Raw genomic sequence first — 19,042 nt, 5'->3', positions numbered from 1 at the left:
TTTACACTGCTTATACTATTATATTTTGATGTGGACATTTTTCTGGAAAGTCACTTGAGAAACTGTTTTTAGATTGCTTATTTAAACAGGAATGTTTATAGCTAATCCTAAATACCTGAAAAATCAAGGTACTCTACTGGATGCAGTCACTAGAGGAGGAGTATATGAATCATAATAACTCTCTCTGTGGTGTCTGTCTTTGCAAATTAGATTGTTCTCACAGCCAAACAGACATAGAGATTCTCATATAGAGGCACGATCAGTCTCCCAGGCGAGCACATCAGTCCATTCAGCTGCCACTGTTACCCCCGGGGTGGTACAGTTCACACAGACTCTGGTGGTCACAAACATCTCAATTACTCTGCGCGAGGGAGAAAATGCTCTGCTCCCTCAAGAATGTGTGGGATGTTCTCTGCAAGTCTCTGGCTGAAGCAGATCAATACCTGACTGTCCGATCCTCCCACAAGCCTGCACTTTTTCCTTTACAGTGCCCTTTTACCTCCCGCGAAACACTGACTCCCGGTTTAATCGTTTACTGAGCTTTACTGAGTTTCGTTCCAGTGCAACATATCCACTTTTTGTTGACAAAGCTGAGACCTGTTCTGCAAAATGAATGGCACCACACACAGTGTGTATTGTAAGGCACATTTTGTATATGGTTTGTGTAATTGTATTGTCAGGCATGGAAGATTACAGGTACCAGTGCGTGCTTGCCGTTGCTGGTCACGGCCCCCTGAAAGAAAAAAACTGACTTTGCCTTTATCACACAGACAATGCTCAGTCATACACATGGGTGGTAAACGGCTTGCAGGAGGCCATTTCAGTGACCTGAGCAGTCAATTATGTATGCATTCTGTACTACTGGAGGCAGTAGAGGAAAAAAGTAAACTCCCCATAAAATATGAATCAGTTTTTGTAGTCCGTCACACAGGTGGAGCGTGTGGTCTTGGATAAATACAGATTATATCCAGTCCTGCAGAAGCAGAGGAGGACAATGTGAAAATAAACAGTTTGTGACGTCCCACTGAGGCGTGTTGATTTTAAAAAAGAATTGAAACTAGTCTATACTTTATATATAAAACCACTCACTATCTAGAGGATCTAGCCATGCAGATAGTTTTGATGTATCCATCTCCAAGATTTATGTCACCGTCCTAAAACAATCAAGGTAAACTCACTTTCACCTGAGATGCTCACAGCACAAAAAACTCACATCTCAAAAAGTCAACAGCAACAAGTCCTTCTGGAAACTGTGTCCCTGTTTCTCTGTATAATCCAAAGAACACACTGTCAAGATGCTGTTTCTATAGTAATGAAAGCAATTAACAATGTGGTTTGTAGACCACGAATGAAATGCCAAACCCTAACCCTGAGACTAATGGGGTGGTCAATAGTTTTGCAGTCGTTTGGTAATAAACCAAAGTATTGGACAAATAAAAAGTTTGATCTAAATAATGGCTCTAGAGGAAAGGTGGGGATGGCCAAAGTTACTACAATTCATTCTAATGAGAGACATGAATGTTTATACAAATGTCATTGTGCTCCACTTAGTAGCTGTTGAAATATTTCACTCAAAACTGAATCAAAATCTATTTGATTCATTTCTACCTCTCTCAAGGACAGCAAGAATTAATTCATACTTTATGTGGATTATTTTCTTCTTTCATTCTCTTATCTCAAAGAAACCTTGTTAAAAATAAATGCAAAATTATCTAAATCTCTAGATTCAAAAAGTTAAGTGAGAAAATGTGTTTTGTGCATTTTGGGTGAATGAAACTTACATAAAGAACGATTAAGGAACCAGCAGACCTTATTGATGAAAAACAATCTTCTCTCCATGGTGGTGAAGTGAAGAAAGTCACAGTAGAAAAGTCGACTGTCTCATCCTTGACACAGAAAGCTGAATTTATATCTTTAGCACACCAGCGCTGAATAAAGGCCAGGGTAAAAATAAAATCTGCTTACATCCAGTACTTTTAGGAGAGGGTGAATGCACACTGAGCTCCGCAAAGCAGACAGTCTACCAAGTGTTCCACCTGTGGTGTATACAGGTCTTTGTGCCGTTGCAGTGCATCTCTGGAGGGGCTCAAACCTCCATAACTATTTGTGCTTGCATTCTCAAATCCCTCACATCCCCAGCTGCACTAAGTTACACTAAGTTATGCCTCAGTGAAAGCTCTCCTTATCCCGGCCAATATGAAAAGGTCATTTAATGCACTGTGTTCCCTCTGCTGACAGGCTGAGAATTGGTTACTGTCAGTGCAGTCTGTTATTCATGACTCAGCTTACAGTTAATGGTGCTGCTTGTTTAAAACTGAAATCTACCAACATGCCTCCACTGCTCTGCTGAGAGCCACTTTTCAAGGTAATGTATTGAAGCTTCTGTTGTTATATCTGGTGATAAAAGCTATCAGGATGTTTTCCTCTCAAACACTGAACCCTCTTTTTTTCTGTGGCAGACACATTACCACAGCTCCAATTTCCATGTCACAGCCTGTAGATGACACAAATGTGACTACCCTTTGCTTAAAATGCCAAGTGCCCTTTTCTTTGAAATAACCAGAATACACATTTCACGCCATTTCTTTCCCCCTCCTGCCACATCAGACACATCCACATACACACATACATCTTGAAATGGTCCTCTTTGTGACCTCCCACCCTTTAAGTGAGTGGGCTCCTCCATCCCTGAGGGAAGGCTGGCGGCAGTATAGAGTGGGAGGAGAAGTCCTCGGGGTGAACAGTTAGGAGCTGTGTGTGTGTGTGTGTGTGTGTGTGTGTGTGTGTGTGTGTGTGTGTGTGTGTGTGGACATAATGGAGTTGTGGGAAGTTTCAGGGGTGAGCTGAGGCTGGTGTTGCTGAGGGTGCTGTGACGCCTGCTGTCAGACTGTGTGTGTGTGTGTGTGAGACTCTGCAACAGCAGCTATTCTCAGCAGCTGTACTGGACACCCTGCTTTTCTCAGGACTGTTCTGGATCTCTCTTCCACAGCGGTTTCACTCCTTCTGTGTTTGTCCTGTGTGTCTCTATGTCACTGTCTCTCGCTCTCTTGCTCTCTCTCTCTATTTTTGGTCTCTGTGTCACTTTTTGCTTCTTATTTCTGTCGCTTTTCCCATCAGTTTGGTTGGTCTGTCTGTTGCAGCCTGCCTGTCTGATACTCAGTCACTCTCCCTCCATCCTCTCATCATCTGTTCACACTGTCACTTGTGTCATCAGGATATATGTATTTATACCTTATTTATCTCTTCACTCCTCTATTCTGGATCTCAACCCTGGTCCTCCTGATCCATGGTGCCCCATGTCGAAATGAGTTCTGAACTGCCTAGAGTGGAAACCAGCAGGACTCTCAGTGATGAGGACTGGAATAATCTGATTAAAATAAAGTTTATAACATATACTCCATGTTTTCATCTGATTCTATGATTGTTTGACCTAAAAAGAAAATCTGAACTCCAGCTCCAATTTCTAACTTTCAGGAACTTTCAATCACATCATTAGACATAACTGTATTATGTATTATGTCAGGTGTTTGTATATAGGGTGGAGCTGTTCTGTGATGGTCTTTTTTTCTATTGGCTTTACTGATTCTCACTGTGTTGCATTTCAGATTATACTATTTTTCACCTATTTTATATTTTCTAGTTTAAAGTAATTTCCCTTTCTTCAGTATATAGTGCTTTTTAATTATTTTTTAGATAATTATTGATGTTATTAATGATCACATTTAATACTTTAATAGATTTTATATTTGCATTAGGTTTGTTATCGTGGCTCTGGTTCACCCAGATGGGCCATCATTTGTTTTCTTCCCCATCCAATGTATATAATGAAATGCCCAATCAAAGCTGCTATCAAAACATAGCTGTTACCTGCCTATTAAACTCACACAGTGTCGACTTCCTTTTGATTTTTTTTTTTTTATCATTATTATTTGATTTTTTTTTAATTTTTTTATTGTTCATCGCTTGTTGTGTTACACACATGTCTGTTCATTCAGTATGATTGAAAGAATATTATAAAGGCAAATCATGTTGTCTCTCTCTTTCTGTCAGGGGGAGGTCAAGGTGGAGGAACCAGGCAGCTGCTGTCCAGTCTGTAGGAAGCAGTTTCCAGGTTGGTACAACACACAGAACGTAAAAAAAACACATCACAAAAACCAAATGCACCAAGAAAAGTATCCAGAAATGAAATGTATATTTATTGTACAACAAGAAGACCTTTATAGAAAGTGCTAAATGAAACAATTTGCATTCAATTCCCTGAATAAATCACCTGAGAGCATTCTTATAACCAACTTTTGTATCAAAAAAATAAATGAATTTTAAACACAAGTATAAGATTAAAAAACAAAAGCTACACTTTCATTCTGTGGCTGTAGTTTCAGTTGTCATCTTAAATCCAGCCTCAGGACTATTTCCTGTCATCTCTAACGTCTGTGGAGAGTACTGATTCTTCATCTGTGGTTGTTTAAATCCACTTGTTGTACAAACATACAAAAATCACTGAGGTTCCCTTTATTTCATGTCATGGCTTTGAAACCATTTCAGTGGATTTGAATGTTCTATAGTTGATTTTATAGGAGGCTAAAAACCAAGTGCTGCGGTGCTCAATTAGTGAGAGATTACATTACTTAGCCTACGTTGGGGCTTTAATCTCTCTCCCAGTGGAGGAAATGTCACATGCTGCAAGGGGGCATGGCAATGTCACTGTGCTCTCAGTAAGGAACTCGCTGTCTCTTCCTTTGTCTTTTCCTCCTTCGTTTTCATGCAAATACAAAAAGAAGAAAAAAAAACACCTTGTTTTTCATATTCACCTTTTCCTTGCCCTCTGTATTCTCCCTTCACTCTGTCCTTCTATATTATTGCCCCCACCCCACCCACCCCCCTTCCTCCTCTCTGTGCTTCCTTTAGGCGAGCCAGAGTGTCGTCGCTACATGCAAGTCAGGAACATCACCAAGGGAGACTGTCGGCTTGACAACGTGGAGGTCAGCTTCTGCAGGGGACGCTGTCTGTCCAGGACCGATGTCATCCTGGAGGTACGGAGAAGATATAACGCTTCGAACATCTTCTGGCATCACTGACAAGTATTGACTTCAACATGAGTGACAACTGGTAGCACAGTGACGATCAATACAGGGAGCAAAATGGACTGAAAGGAACTGGTTAGAAAAAAAAAATCTGTTGGTTGTAATTGTTCGCAAACTGCTCATCAGGGCTGACTGTTTAATCATATAGAGCAAGCTCAGCCCCTGCAGTTAGGAATTTCTGTAATATTCATTTAATTACAAATGTCTGTCAGGCCTAAATTACCAACATGTAGATACAAAGTGCCAAAAAATAGCAGAACAAATTTGTTCCCTTTTAAATCCTCACAAAGCTACCAACCACCATTAATAACAGTGTTCACAATGTGCAAGAAAACAATCAGGATTATTGCTTTAGCTGTCACTGTGCAGCCAAGTTTCCCATCTGTCTTCCTCCTGAAGCGTGACCTGACATCAGGGTGTTAACTGTGTTTTTGCATAACAAAATCAAGTCAGTTGGCCCCACGCAGCTACCGGCATGTGCTGTAATCTCACGTCTTCCATAAACAGGGAACAGGCAACAGTCTTTGAACAAGGCGACGTGATTATTTGATAGTTTTACCTTCTGTTAACAGCTGTAATCACAGCTGACAGAACGTGACCTGCCTCCTGTGTTCACATGGCATGAAGACAGGTAAACAACGGTACATAATTCAGCAGTTGAGTCACCAGTGATCTAAATATAGATGTTTTGGATGGGAGTCCTGTGAAGGGCTCACATGTGAAGCCTATTAGTGAATCTCTTTCTTTTTTTTTCTTCCTGCCTTCATTTGTTGTCTTTTTCATCCTAGTAAGACAGCGAGCTCATCACCTCATCACCATGGTGACTTTGTTCTTCTTTGGCATCCATACATCTCACACTGTAAAAATAGAGTCAGTCATGCTGGGAGATTAGTAAAAATAAACATCAGCTCGGCCAAATGTGTCATTACCTCCTGTTACTGTGGCAACCAGAGGATGGTAACCAGTGACTAGGCAGCGCAGAGAAGTTCCCTTTTGATTGATCAGCAGGACGGGAAGAGGCAGGAATATACTCATGCTCCTTTCACCAGCTTAAGTAGTCCAAGACACACACACACACACACTGTGGACTTTTCAAAGTGTGTGAAGCACTAAAAGCTGCAATTTTTCTGAGAAGTTGAAGGTGTTTTTGAGTTTTTGATATTGGACTTACTCCCTCCATCTCACTTCCTTCTCCTCCTGTTATCTAGGAGGAGAGACTGCAGAGAGTCTTTCTCCTCCTTGAGTCTTCGCCTGGACTAATTGAACACATGAGCACAGCCACAGCCTCTAGCTTCTGTCATGCAAAGCACCAAGGCTGAGTTTTGTATCCCAACAAAAAATGCAAAATTATTTCCTAATTCCCAATTTTGTGTTTGTATTATGTTTTAGCGTTTATAGATTCTTTGTACATCTTGCTCACTGTTTTGGGTTCACGACCTGCACCTGCTTTTGGTTCAGTCCCGTTGTTCTCTGCAGCGTTGTTTCCAGCTGCAGAAGACAGCTGTTTTCACATATTTCCCTCAGGAGTTGGTGGAGAACAAGTCAGAGCTAAAAGAGAGAGAATATTGGACTTGGATTCATCAGATGAATAAAAATCATATCCAGTGTTGCTCTGTGTTTGCTGAATGTGTAAACAAGCAAACATTTGTGTCAACTTATTCACAAGGTCATGATATGTCACTTTGGTGTTTACAGCTTGTTTCTGGTTGTGCACAGTAGGTTTAGAAGAGTTCACTTGTCACCAAAACAATGAGCTGAAAGAGGCTAAAAAGCTAAGTATAGCTTCACGAGCAGCCTGTTACATGGAGTCATTTCTATTGGAAGGTTTAATCTTTTGAGTTATTCCATTTCATATTTTCAGATGCACCACAGCAAATGTGTATAGTTTATAATCGACTGATGTGACTGTAGATATACCCCCTCCCTTGTTTTGAGCTTCTTATTGTCCTCAGTCTAGTTCTTGCTGTATCATTTTGTCTCCTTGCTCCTCCTGTTGGTCCTGCCAATAACCTTTCACCTCCTTAAAACTTATCTCGAATTATCTCATCTTCTCCTCTTTCACCCATCATCTCTCTCTTCTCAACTCTTTTCTCTCATCTTCTGAAATTGTCTCATAACCTCCTCCTCCTCCTCCTCAAATTTCACCTTCTTATCATGTTCCAATCTCCTAATTGAATTCCTCTCTGGTTTCCTCTGGTTCTCTTTTCACCTCCTCTCCTTTTTTTGCGTCTATCGTCCTCTCTAGTAATTTCATCCTCTCTCCTCCTCTCTCCACACAGGAGCCGTACCTCCAGTCAGTTTGCGAGTGCTGTAGTTACCGTTTGGATCCTGACAACCCGGTGCGTTTCCTCAGCCTGCAATGTGAGAACGGCGAGAGCGAGCCGGTCGTCCTTCCCGTCATACACAGCTGCGAGTGCACCAGTTGCCAAGGTGGGGACTAATGAATGAGGCCAAACAGATTTGCATGTACATATATCATGTCAGTGTGAGAGCTGAGCATTTAAATATATGGAAAAAATATCTGCACATGACATATGTTTACATGCAGGCTCCCAGCAAACATAGAGGAACAGCAGGGGAATCCCATATGTAAAATCCAAACAGGGAAAATCAGGGAATATGATTTAAAAAATACAGTAACATTGTCATTGCATTTTACTAAAATATAAGACAAAGCTTTTACAAGGTGCTTTTACTTTGAAATATCTAACATGGTTAAACAGTTAAACCGTGATCAGCACTCACATGACCGTGTGCTCATCATATAACTGAGCTCATTGTCGGCTGGCGTGACACTGGCTAATTTAGATTAAACATGTTCTATACTATGAAACCTCAGTGTTGTTTTTCAGAGGCATCAATACAAAAAGAGTCATTCTTCACCAAGAGTAAATTCATGTACAGCAGGGGTGTCCAACACGTGGCTCGCAGGCTACCAGTAGCTCACCCAAAGGTTCATAGAATATAGTCTGTACAAACCACAGATGCAACGTTCAAACTTTAAGCAATTTCAAGCAACACTTACTTCACTCAGTAAACCTGCTCCTAATGCAACTAAATCAAATACACAGACACCGACACCAGATCATTATCTGTCAGTTGTCAGTCAAATTAGTTAATGTCAAGTTTGTTTACATCAGATCAGCTGTAGGCGACGTGCAGTGATAGCAGCTCTTCTGATAACAGAACAGATATAAACTAAACTTTTCCAAGAAACTGGAAATATGTTGCTATGGATACAGTGAGTTAAGCTGTGAACTTCAACATGAACCCTGTTTTTTTTTTTTAGCCCATGTTTGTTTACATTTCGGAAAATGAAGTGTATCGAATTAGCTATTTTAAATTTCTTATGTACCATTGGATGTACTGACTGACCATCACTGATCACTGACTGAGGAGCTTCTTCTTTCTCTGGTTTCTAAGCAGATTTATGGAGGTGTATTAGCAGTGGTGTTTCATGTCTGTGTGTTCAGGTCTGACTGAACCATGACTCAGATTTTTGTCTGATGACAGTTTCAGATGTTTTTGGTACAAAATGTGAGTTTTGGATGTTGATATTTGACGACTTGTGAAATGGTCTTATTCATCCTCTTGTTGCGGATGTATGTTTTGATAAGATACATAAATGAATATAACCAGTAATGTAAGACATGAGGAGCTCTCAGCCCCTTTTATTTTGTCAAGGTATCTCTCAGAGTAAAAAAGATTGGAGACCCCTGCTGTACAGTATGGAGTTAATAGGTTTTACCGTGAGAGATGTTTGCTCTTAGAACAGCTCCTGATGAAGCTTTAAAGAACTAAAAATTACGCCATGTCAAATCAACCATGAAATCAAGTTAAATTATCTCCTCTTGAAGAACAGGACCCAGCTCTTTCTTTAGTTGCAACACTTGTGCTTTTTGAACATTGGGGCCCCCACCTCAATCAGTGTTGTAGCAGCAGGTGTTCGAAGGGGCTGTGAGTCAGTTGTTATGTAGTCACTGGTGTGGAAACCGCAGCTTCCACATGAGGCAGTAGGTCCTCCATATCCTCCATAGACCTGTATGATGTAGATCAGCTCCACCTGTCATGTTCCAGGTGTGTTTCTTTTTAAATGTGGTGTTATTTAACACTTCTAATTCTATAAAAGTTGACGACAGTTAGAGCAGGAAGCATGTTGTTGTCACGTTGTCCGTCCATCCGTCCGTTCCATTCTCATGGACATGATATCTCAGTAACGCCTTGAAAGAACTTCTGCAAAATTTTGCACAAATGTTCACTTGGACTCAGGAATGAAATGATTAGATTTTGGTGGCTAAAGGTCAAAGGTCATGGTGACCTTAGAAAATACTTAAGCCATGACTCAAGACTTCACACAACAATTATGACAAAATTTCACACAAATGGTTAATATTTTAATGACTGGATAAACGGGGATGTAACCTGGAAGTAGTCTGAGTGGGGGAGGGAAACAACCATGAGGAGGTGGTTCTAGTTTTCACACAAGAGACAGTGATCCTGAAATTGTGTTTGTATTTAGATTCCTTCACTGTTTGTCTTTGATGTTTCAACCATTAATCTGCAACCTGTAGCTATTTGCTAACTTGCCTTGACATACCTTCAACTGCAGCAGGTGGTGTTCAGGTGTCTGTCTCTTCCTGTCCTACTACAATTTTTCAGTCACTTTCCATCAGTGCCACACGTAGACATTCGCTGACACATACACACACATACGCATGTACACTCTAATCTCAGCCAAACATACGTTTGCCTTTGCCCAGCATGAATAATTCAATTGAGGATCCCACCTCTGAAGCAATTATGTGCTAATCCATTCATCAACGTGCCTGATTGCATTAGTTAATTGGATGTAGCCACATATGACACAGAACATCCCCCCCAGCTCATATTCCCCTCCCAGTGCTACACTCCCACGGACATCTCGTCTGACGGATTTGGTTGTTACAGCAATCAATCTTGAATAGCATGTGGCCGTGCTCTCACACACACTTACACGTATTAACTGCCATTACAAGTTTTCTCATCTCTCATCTGACGCTCCTTCTCCTGCCTCACACACACATTACACACACAAGACTGCAGATTTTATTATATACTTTCGGTGCATGCATTTCATATGATAAATGAAATGCATTTCAAATCATTTGCTGTAGATTAATTGATTTTTTTTTAATACACTTCAAACATAGAAACTCAGATATTCCCACTTACATCTCGTCATACATCTCTGTTCAGACAGATGAAAAGCTTCAGCGACACTTGATCTCTGTCTTTTTTCCTGCAGTGGAGGCAGTTTTCTGTTTGGTGTCTGTGTTAAGTTATGACAGAAAACAACAGCATCAGTTATGACACCATCAGTCTTACTGTATCTCTTCTTCACAGGAGGTGACCTGTCCAGACGCTGAGGGAGTATGCAGTGTGTGTGTCTGTGTGTGTGTGTGTGTGTGTGAGTGAATGTGTGTATGCACTACAGAATGAGAGCAGTATGAACTCCCAGCCAAGTGAGAGCACCACACTGAAAACAAGCAGGTTGATACATGGAGGATTCGGGATGGATAGATGGATGAAAGAGTGGACTAGTGCTGAAAAAGTCCCTGTTGATGCACACATTGTTCTGTAGTCCTTAGTCATCATATGACTGCTGATCTTAGAGTTCCTCTCTTTGTTTATTCTTCAGCCTGTACAGCCTTTTTCTACTGTATATTTATAGATTAAAAGACCTATGATACGATCTGAGTAAGACCAATTATACATTTATATATATGTTTAATTTTTACGTTTAAAGAAAATGTATATGTACCAGATTTCTCCTTTAATTATATTGGATTTTACAATAACTGGTTAGATGTTTATGGTGCATTTCCAGTGGACTGGTCAATAAACATTTTCTTCACATGGAGAATATCTTGGCTCCTTTTTAAGAATCCGTTTTTACAATTTTTTCCCCCAAAAATATCAATGCCTTTTTACATTTTATATCTTTGAATAATATTGAAAAGTCAACAGCAGATCTTCCCTTCCAAATTTCCTAATTTCTTTGCGATTTTTTCCCGTTACAATAACTTTATTTAAAATATAAAAAGCAAGGTTATCAACGCGACTTGTACAGATTAGAACAACCCCTTTAACCCTTGTAAGGTATATTGTTACAGTGCATGTCTTTCATCAGACCACCAACACCGCTGTCGCCTAAATAAATATTAACTGGCTCCAGATTTATTCATAAATGCTCTCAAACTGTTATTTTTCCCATACAGTGCACCAGCTGTGTTTGTCATGCAATAAGCTTCACATGTAATGTACACATCTGTAAACTACTACACTTTAGCTTTCGAATTAAGAGCTGGAACACCTGGTGAAATATTTATAATCAAAAATTCAAAGATAATATACACATCACATAATAACCCCCTTTCCAAAACGCCTTTATTTTAACATGCAAGATAAATATTAGGAGTATAATCACTGTGTTGGTTTCATTTTACATGAGTTACATAAGTTTGCATCATCCATGTACAGAGGCATCCACAGCTAAGTCTTACTTGTTTTTGTCTTTCGGCCTTAAAACAAGCTTCCTTTCCTTTGGACCCATTTTACAAATTTAAGGCTCAGAGGTTTCAGTGAATCCAGATTTAAGTTATAAATTAAATGGTTTGGTTCAATGTTTAGTGATAATTTCCAAAGAAAATGTCAGCATTGAAAAAAGTCTGCTGGTCTATCTGCCTTCTTCTTTCCTCAATCTTTTTCAGTGCACACACTGAAGCTCACTACAACCTGCTGCTCGCTCAGTAAAAGTGTTGAAATTGAAAACTCAGTATTTGTCAGGTGAGTGATGATTCTGGGTTTCATTTGCGGCTGAAATGTTTCTTCATTATAAGAAGATGTAGCTTTTAATGGATGTGTCAAAGTGACGCCCAGAGCTTTTTCACTTCCTTCATTCAGACATTTATTCATTACTGCACAAGGTAAAGTGCATTAAGAACTCCTTTAGCAACTATAGTCAACTTTCCATCTCTGTCTTTGTGTGTATTTGTACTTGTGAACACAAAAAGAGCGAGACAGGCTGCGATCTGTTTCATCTGTGACAATAAAGAGTCCTCCTTCCTCTTCCCCTTCTCATCTCCTCCTTCCTCCCCTCCTCCCTCTCTCTTTTCCAGACTAAATAAGGGAGTTGAGAGGGGAAGGCTGACCAGCACGCCTCTCCTGGCTTTCAGCTGCTGTAGTAAATACTGCTGGATGTAATAAGAGCAGGAGCTGATGCATTTTTAATTCATACCAAAATGTCACATTTTTTGATGGATAGTTCCTCAGGCCTCTTCCAACTGCAAGGCTGCAATCCATCATGTCTAACCAATCATTAAAACACTGATCGCTGGGAAAATGAATGCATTCATACTGCTGCGGGTCATTTTGATAAATGCACCCACAGAGTAGCAGTGTTGCTTTAGGCCTGTGCCTGACAGAGCTGAAAACAAGAAACACAGCCAAGGCCTATTACATCGCTGAGATGGATATAAAAATCTTGCTCAGATGGATTTAAAGGGAGAGGCTGCTGCGGCATCCAGTGTGGGGAGAACCAAAACCTGCATGTAAACACAGTTTTACACATCAGTCGCTTTAGGAATCAAATAATACATTACCAGGCAAATTTAGTTGCTTGATCTCCTGAATAAAAACTCCTGCACACAGTCTTTTACTGTGACTGTATTTATTCATTCCTGAGAGTTCCATATATTTAGGCCATAAATATGTAAATCAGCATATTAACTACATGATTTCAATCATCATGTGACAAGAATTTCATGGTTTCTGCTCCCTAAACTCATCACTCTAACAATGGACTCAGTCAAATTAAATGTTTTGCTAATGTGTAAAGAATTACTTTAATCCCAGCAGTCATCAGCTTTAAGAAAAAGAATATGAATTAATTTGAAAGTTTAAAAAAAAAACAAAAGATAGCATGTTGATCTGTCATTCGTGTTCGTTTCCCAGCAAGCCGCAATATCCGACAGCTCGTGAAGGCATCATCTCCAGCATGACGGAAGGGGGGAACCCCGGCGGTGTGACGTAGCAGAGCAGAGTGGTGAATCCCCATCCAACCCCGAAACACAATGAAGCGGCATCACAGCCGCGTGTCAGTGGCTCATTTACATGAAATTCACTGATCCAGGTGCAGCCGGTCACGCGCGTCTCTCCGGGGCAGGTAAATGTTCATTTGTGGGGCGTGGAGATGGTGTTTTTTTTGCAGTAAAGTAGCTCAGTAAAATGGTAGCAGACAGCAGGGTGTGTGTGTGTGTGTGTGTGTGTGTGTGTCTCACAAATGAATCCCTCCCATCCAGAGAGACGGGTGTGTTGTAGCCTAACACCTGTTAATAGCAGCCGTTTGGCCGCAGCCTCGTGGAGCAGGTGTGTGATAAAACTGTCGTCATACAACGCACGTTCTTCTTTCACCTGACACCACCTGCTCCTTAATGTGTAAACGGCACCTGGACGGATCCGGGGGCTGCCATCTTAGGCCCATTTCCTCCAGCTGCAATAAATAATCAATTTAGTCAACTGAATAATTTCATCTCTGATACTGGGACCGGATTTATAGCAGCCAAGAGGCCCCACTTTGAGAACCTCAGATACAGTTTAAACCTGTGCAGCATCTATTTCTCTCTCCAAAAGAAAAAGTGTGAGCAGCTCCGCTCCTGATGAGCAAAGGGTTAAAAGAGGCGCAGCTAGACGCCGGTGGAGCTGAAGTCATCCGGCAGAGCGCACAGCGAGGGAGAGAGATACAGAGAACACCTCCAAAAACACCGAGCAGGGACGGATCAAGCTGCGGATCTGCGCTCTGCAGTTTTCTTTAATCATCCCTCTTTCTTTTTCTCCACAGTTTGAGCGCGCACACCTTCAGGGGCAGAGGGAGGAGGTGGAATGAGAAACAAATAATAAAAAAAAAAAAACCGCGCAGCTCAGCGCCCCAACTATGGCTCCAGCGACGCTCGTCGGGAAGCTCGCCCAGTCCGCTTCACAGGAGTGGACTGTAGTGCAGGATGAGAGGTCTGCTGCGCTCCAGCGAGTGTGAGACCGGAGAGAAACATCACCTGACCGGGCGGCCCTCCCCTCGGGGGACAGAAACAGACACCCTCACACCTCTCAACCTGGAAACTGGAGGCTGGAAACGGCTCAAACCCGCCGTGCGTACAGTGCGCCTCCTTTCCAGAACTCTCGTCCTCTCACTTTCTCCTGGAGCTCCACCAGCTGCCTCCGTCTCTCTGACCAACTTGGGAAAACTTTGGCCTTCGGATTACTGCCACTGAACCCGTCAGTGCTCGGTCTCCATGCGGAGAGCGCCGTGAGCGTCGTGCGGTGTGATATTATTAAAAGTCCTGCAAAGTCTCTCAAAGTCCAGGGGCCACCGCAGCGAAGATGCCGGTCCGGAGGGGCCATGTGGCTCCGCAGAACACCTTCCTGGACACCATCATCAGGAAATTCGACAGTCAGAGTAAGATCATTATTTTTCTTTCTTTCAGACAGATCGTTTATAACCGTGCAGCCTATTTTTCCTTCATTAATGTTAATAACTGATTCAAAGCGGGTTGAAAATGGCTCCCTGATGATGAAGGCTTTCAGCTGACATTTGTTTTCCAGAATTACCCTCAATAATGATGCATGGTTACCAGATGTGACATGTCACACCGTGCTGCAGCGATGTTTCACAGTGAGGAGGGGAAATCAGTCATAAATCCTCAGAAAAAAAACACACATTCAGTTATTTTCATGCATTTTTATACCACAACATGGACGCTTTATATGTATTTAAACCACTGAAGTCTGTTGATCTGAACCCTGCAGCTGCAACAGACATCTGTCAGTCAGGAATGGTCTTTTAGGCCATACCTGTCATTTTTTAAAGGTTACAAAGTAATATAATACAATACTTTTCAAAGTCAGATATTGTTTGTTTCTGCATCTCCTCTCAAGCTTTAATGTCACACCGAGTGTCTCATGCTGCTGCTGTTTTGACGGATTTTGTCAGGCAAGGCAATCTGCAAAAAAATGACACCCAGGTGCTTTTGGGGTCATGTGATCTATTACATTTGGCTCAATTAGTGAGGATGTGTAAACTAGTTTTAATACAGACACCTCACTAAATATATTCCACTGCATATATCTGCTTTTCAAACACAAAAACAATTATAGTGCTTTGTTGTGTTTGCCTTGAAAGAAAAATAATCATTATCCTATAAATTAATCAACTACAAAAACAAACACACTATATATGAGCTGCTAAATTTTTCATGGAGGCCAGGGGCACGAAATTCGAAGCTGTCTATATTTCAAAATACACAGGCTTCATTCGTCCTCCTTCCCTGTAGCGCTCTTACCCTTGATGCAAATCATTCATGTTTTTTCTTCCATCTCTGAACGTGTGACCAGACTTCAAACGTGCCTCAGCAGCCACAAAGGCACCTCTCCTGCTGAAGATGGAGAGGATGATGATGATGGAAAAGTGGAAGATTTGTATCATTAACATTTTGTCAGTTCAGGATTTGACATTCAAGCTGATGCAAGAGATGTTAAATAGAGATTTAGATGCAGCTTTTGGGGGAATCTAAATGTCAATGACTCCCATCAGGAGCTGATAAGGGGAAAAAAACACAACTCTCTCCCAAACAGCTGAATTCTTGAGGTTCCCTCTTTCTAAATGCTGAAATGCACACCTTGCCCTCCACCATTTACCATATGCTCTGGGGTTGAGCAGTTCACAGGGCTGCTGTGGAATAGCAAGTGATGTCTTGCTGCATTTGTAATACCCACGAGTCACGGCAGCGGCAGAGCCTCAAACAAGATGTTGTTAAGGGTTGGATCCAAAAAAAACACTGTGTTTAAGACACAAAGGTGCTGAAAAGCGTCCTCACACAAGTGCAGCCAAGTTGAAACACCAAAGTCAGAGTTGGGTAATTGACTTTAATCCCGCGGTGCTTATTTTTTCCATCCTGATGGAGGTGGATAAGTCTGCATGGTGAGCATGGATCGCTGCCAGCTCATATCTGTAGTGTTTCTTTACAGCAGATTTGCATTGACTCCGTTTGTCAGGAAGCTTCTCTGTGGTGGATGATTATTTATGAGAGGAGCACTTCAGCGTTGCAGGGGAACACAACCTACAGCTGAGAGACGGAGAACCTCACTTCAGTGCTTTCCAAATGTTTTTCCAGTGATTCATGTCTTCAGAATAATTTTCAATTGATTGTTCCAGGCTTTTGGTCAGGCTAAGCAAGCATGCTGATGCTGGTGACAATACAGTGTCTAATGGCTGTGGATAATGAACTGGTGGACATTGAGAAGGGGCATCAGTGGACACCAGCATCTAATTAGACAGCCTTATTAATTCTACAGGGGTTGAAGTAAAATACACTGGAAATTTAAACCTGACAAAATCTGTTTTTTATATATAGCAAATTCTTCTTCTGATTGAAGGATTTGCCCATTTAAGTCTTTCCACTCCTGCCTCTGAATCCACAACCACTGAAACATGAGCCCACTCCTCAAGTTATCCATAGCTGCTGCATAAACTACACTTTATGAAAGGTAGAGCACTGTGAAATGTGACAAGTTGATCTTACTTAAAAAAATCTAGGAAACCGATTGCAATTTAAGTTATGTTGACTTCATATTCATGTGTTAAGTTGACTTAAAATGTAATTGTGTTTACTTCATTTTCTGAAGTTGTTGCAATTAAAAATGGCAACTCAAGTTAACTTGCTCTTAAATGGTAGCAACTTAAATAAAATAAGTTAGTCTGACTTGTGTGAAAAGGTGTGTTTTACTCAGTAGAGTTTAGGAAACTGGTTGTCTTGGATAAATCAAGTAAGCACAACAAAGACTGTTCGGTTCACAGGATTATTTTTATGCTTATGAAAATACTGATATGAGCAATGAAGGCTGATGCATGAGAAAACAAATGGGAGTATCTAATGAAACAAGTCCATAACTAATGTTTATAAAGTGATTTTATTAAGGAATGCAATTATCTGTCATATTAAAGGGAGTGCGTCTCCAGGGATATGATTTATTGTGCAACTCACTTCACTCATGGTTTAACATGCTTTTTCCTAAAAGGGACTTAAAGCTACTAGAAACAATGTAGAGTAATTGTCAAGAACAGTAACACCAGTCACCATGCACAGGTAACATCCAGAACACGATCCACTCAATTTATGCCTGCAAACACATTACCCCAGAGCATGCTGGGAAACTCCACCCACTTATTCTGAATATACTACAACATATACATTTTGGCTCTGTTACAATTTAAAATGAAAAAGATAAACTGAGCAAAACAAAGTTTGATCTCTGTCACACACAAAAACTGTTATTTATGTGTGAGACTGAGGGTCAAATGTCAAGAGTCAATTGTTGGTCATGACTGTATCAAATTAGCATTTAATAATTAGATCAATGAATTTGGTCAGAGCCCTCATCATGCACTTCAGGCTCTCGTGTGAATGGCATGGCAGGTTTCAGCTAGCTACTTTGGTTAGAACTAGCTAACCTTATCATTAGCCTACCAGTTTTAGTTTTAGTTATCACTTTAAAAATGGCCTACTCAGTGAAGTTATATAACTTAACCTAGAAACTTTTCTTACAGTCCACACAGTTCTTCTTTCCGACTGCTCTACTGCGCATGTGCACCACTGAGCTCCGTGTTCACTCCAGGAACACAGAGTTACATGAGTTGAGTCAACAGCAAAGTGAGAAATAAGTAAACTACACTAATGTAACTCAAGTCAGCATAGGTATTACCTTCTACAGTGAGCCTGGTGTGGGCTCCCACACAGTCCTGCCCCACGTATTGATCCACCAGATCCTTAGCTGCTGTTTTGTTGTAATTGAGACAAACAACAGTCAAGGGGAGTAGGCCTGTCCTGTTTGTCCTGTTGTAGAGGGTGGAAATGGTTTTAAAATAATGTATCATATTCACAGGCTTCCTGTCGTACTTGAGACAGTGACAGATTGATCTGGGCTTTCATTTGAGTAAGTTCATAAGAGGAAAGAGGCGAATGCAACTCCGCCTGCATCTATTTTAAGTTGTGTGCTCTGAATTTTAAAAAGAAAACTACAACACAAAAAGCTGGCACTCCAGTGGAAAAAAAATCTCCTCACACCTATATAAGTGTGTGTGCTGTGATGAAAGCTTCAGATCGAAATGTGTCAGCGGTTTTGGCACTCCATTAGTTTGAAATAAAATTCACCAAAATGGCCAAGACATGAGGTGATTGGATGGAGTACCACATTTATTTTGTGGGAATAAACACACTGCAGGTTTGCAGTCAGGGTCAGTCTTCATGACTTCAGCAGAAACTTAAGGAAAATTATCTTATGTCAAAATTTCAATTAGCGGGCTTTCACACTGAAATACCAACCCGGCATTAAAACAGGTTCCGCACACAATGAATTATGATCCAATAAAGCTTGTCTGAGAAATAAGTCTATGAGTCAGAAAAGCTTATCACACACCACGACACTGCAGACTGGTTTATAACACTGAGACTGTTTCACTGCACTGAAAAGTTATCACAACTGGTGTATCTGTCATCAAGATGCAGCAAGGTAAACATCAGAAAAGACACAGCTCACATTGCAAACTGCTCCACCAGGGATATGCTCTTTGTAACTTGGAGACTTGGGTGTTTTATGGTAGTAGCAGCTAATGTAGCTTCAGACCTCTGGCCTCAGGCAGAGATGAGGAGCAGACTGCAGAGGTCTGTTAAATTCATTTCTTTCTACCTCCACCCTGCAAAGTTTGTTCATTTTCAAGCTGGTAGTCGACATGGTGACATTCATTAGACTCCACACAGCTCCCTCTGGAGACAAAGGGCCTTATAAGAACTTTTTTCACGTATGCAGTATTACACTCCAACAGCTGGAGACAGACTTTGATGTGTAAAATAGGAGGAGTTCCCCTTTAA

General features: G+C 41.0%; 2 protein-coding genes across 2 annotated transcripts in view; both read left to right on the top strand.

Moving 5' to 3' along the window:
• Positions 1-7,525, top strand: part of sspo (SCO-spondin) — a 68,861-nt gene extending 61,336 nt beyond the window's left edge. The window contains exons 103-105 of the mRNA XM_022754019.1: positions 4,051-4,111; positions 4,909-5,033; positions 7,364-7,525. Coding sequence (XP_022609740.1) covers positions 4,051-4,111; positions 4,909-5,033; positions 7,364-7,525 — 348 coding nt within the window. The remainder of the gene's footprint in view (positions 1-4,050; positions 4,112-4,908; positions 5,034-7,363) is intronic.
• Positions 7,526-14,498: 6,973 nt separating this feature from the next.
• kcnh2 (potassium voltage-gated channel subfamily H member 2) overlaps positions 14,499-19,042 on the top strand; it is a 239,142-nt gene continuing 234,598 nt past the window's right edge. The window contains exon 1 of the mRNA XM_022754018.1: positions 14,499-14,574. Coding sequence (XP_022609739.1) covers positions 14,499-14,574 — 76 coding nt within the window. The remainder of the gene's footprint in view (positions 14,575-19,042) is intronic.

Source organism: Seriola dumerili, unplaced genomic scaffold (assembly GCF_002260705.1).
Source record: "Seriola dumerili isolate Sdu_G_001 unplaced genomic scaffold, Sdu_1.0 BDQW01000216.1, whole genome shotgun sequence".
In the NCBI taxonomy this organism is placed as follows: domain Eukaryota; kingdom Metazoa; phylum Chordata; class Actinopteri; order Carangiformes; family Carangidae; genus Seriola; species Seriola dumerili.
The sequence above is the reverse complement of the archived record's forward strand: the minus strand, read 5'-3'. Positions and strand labels throughout refer to the sequence as shown.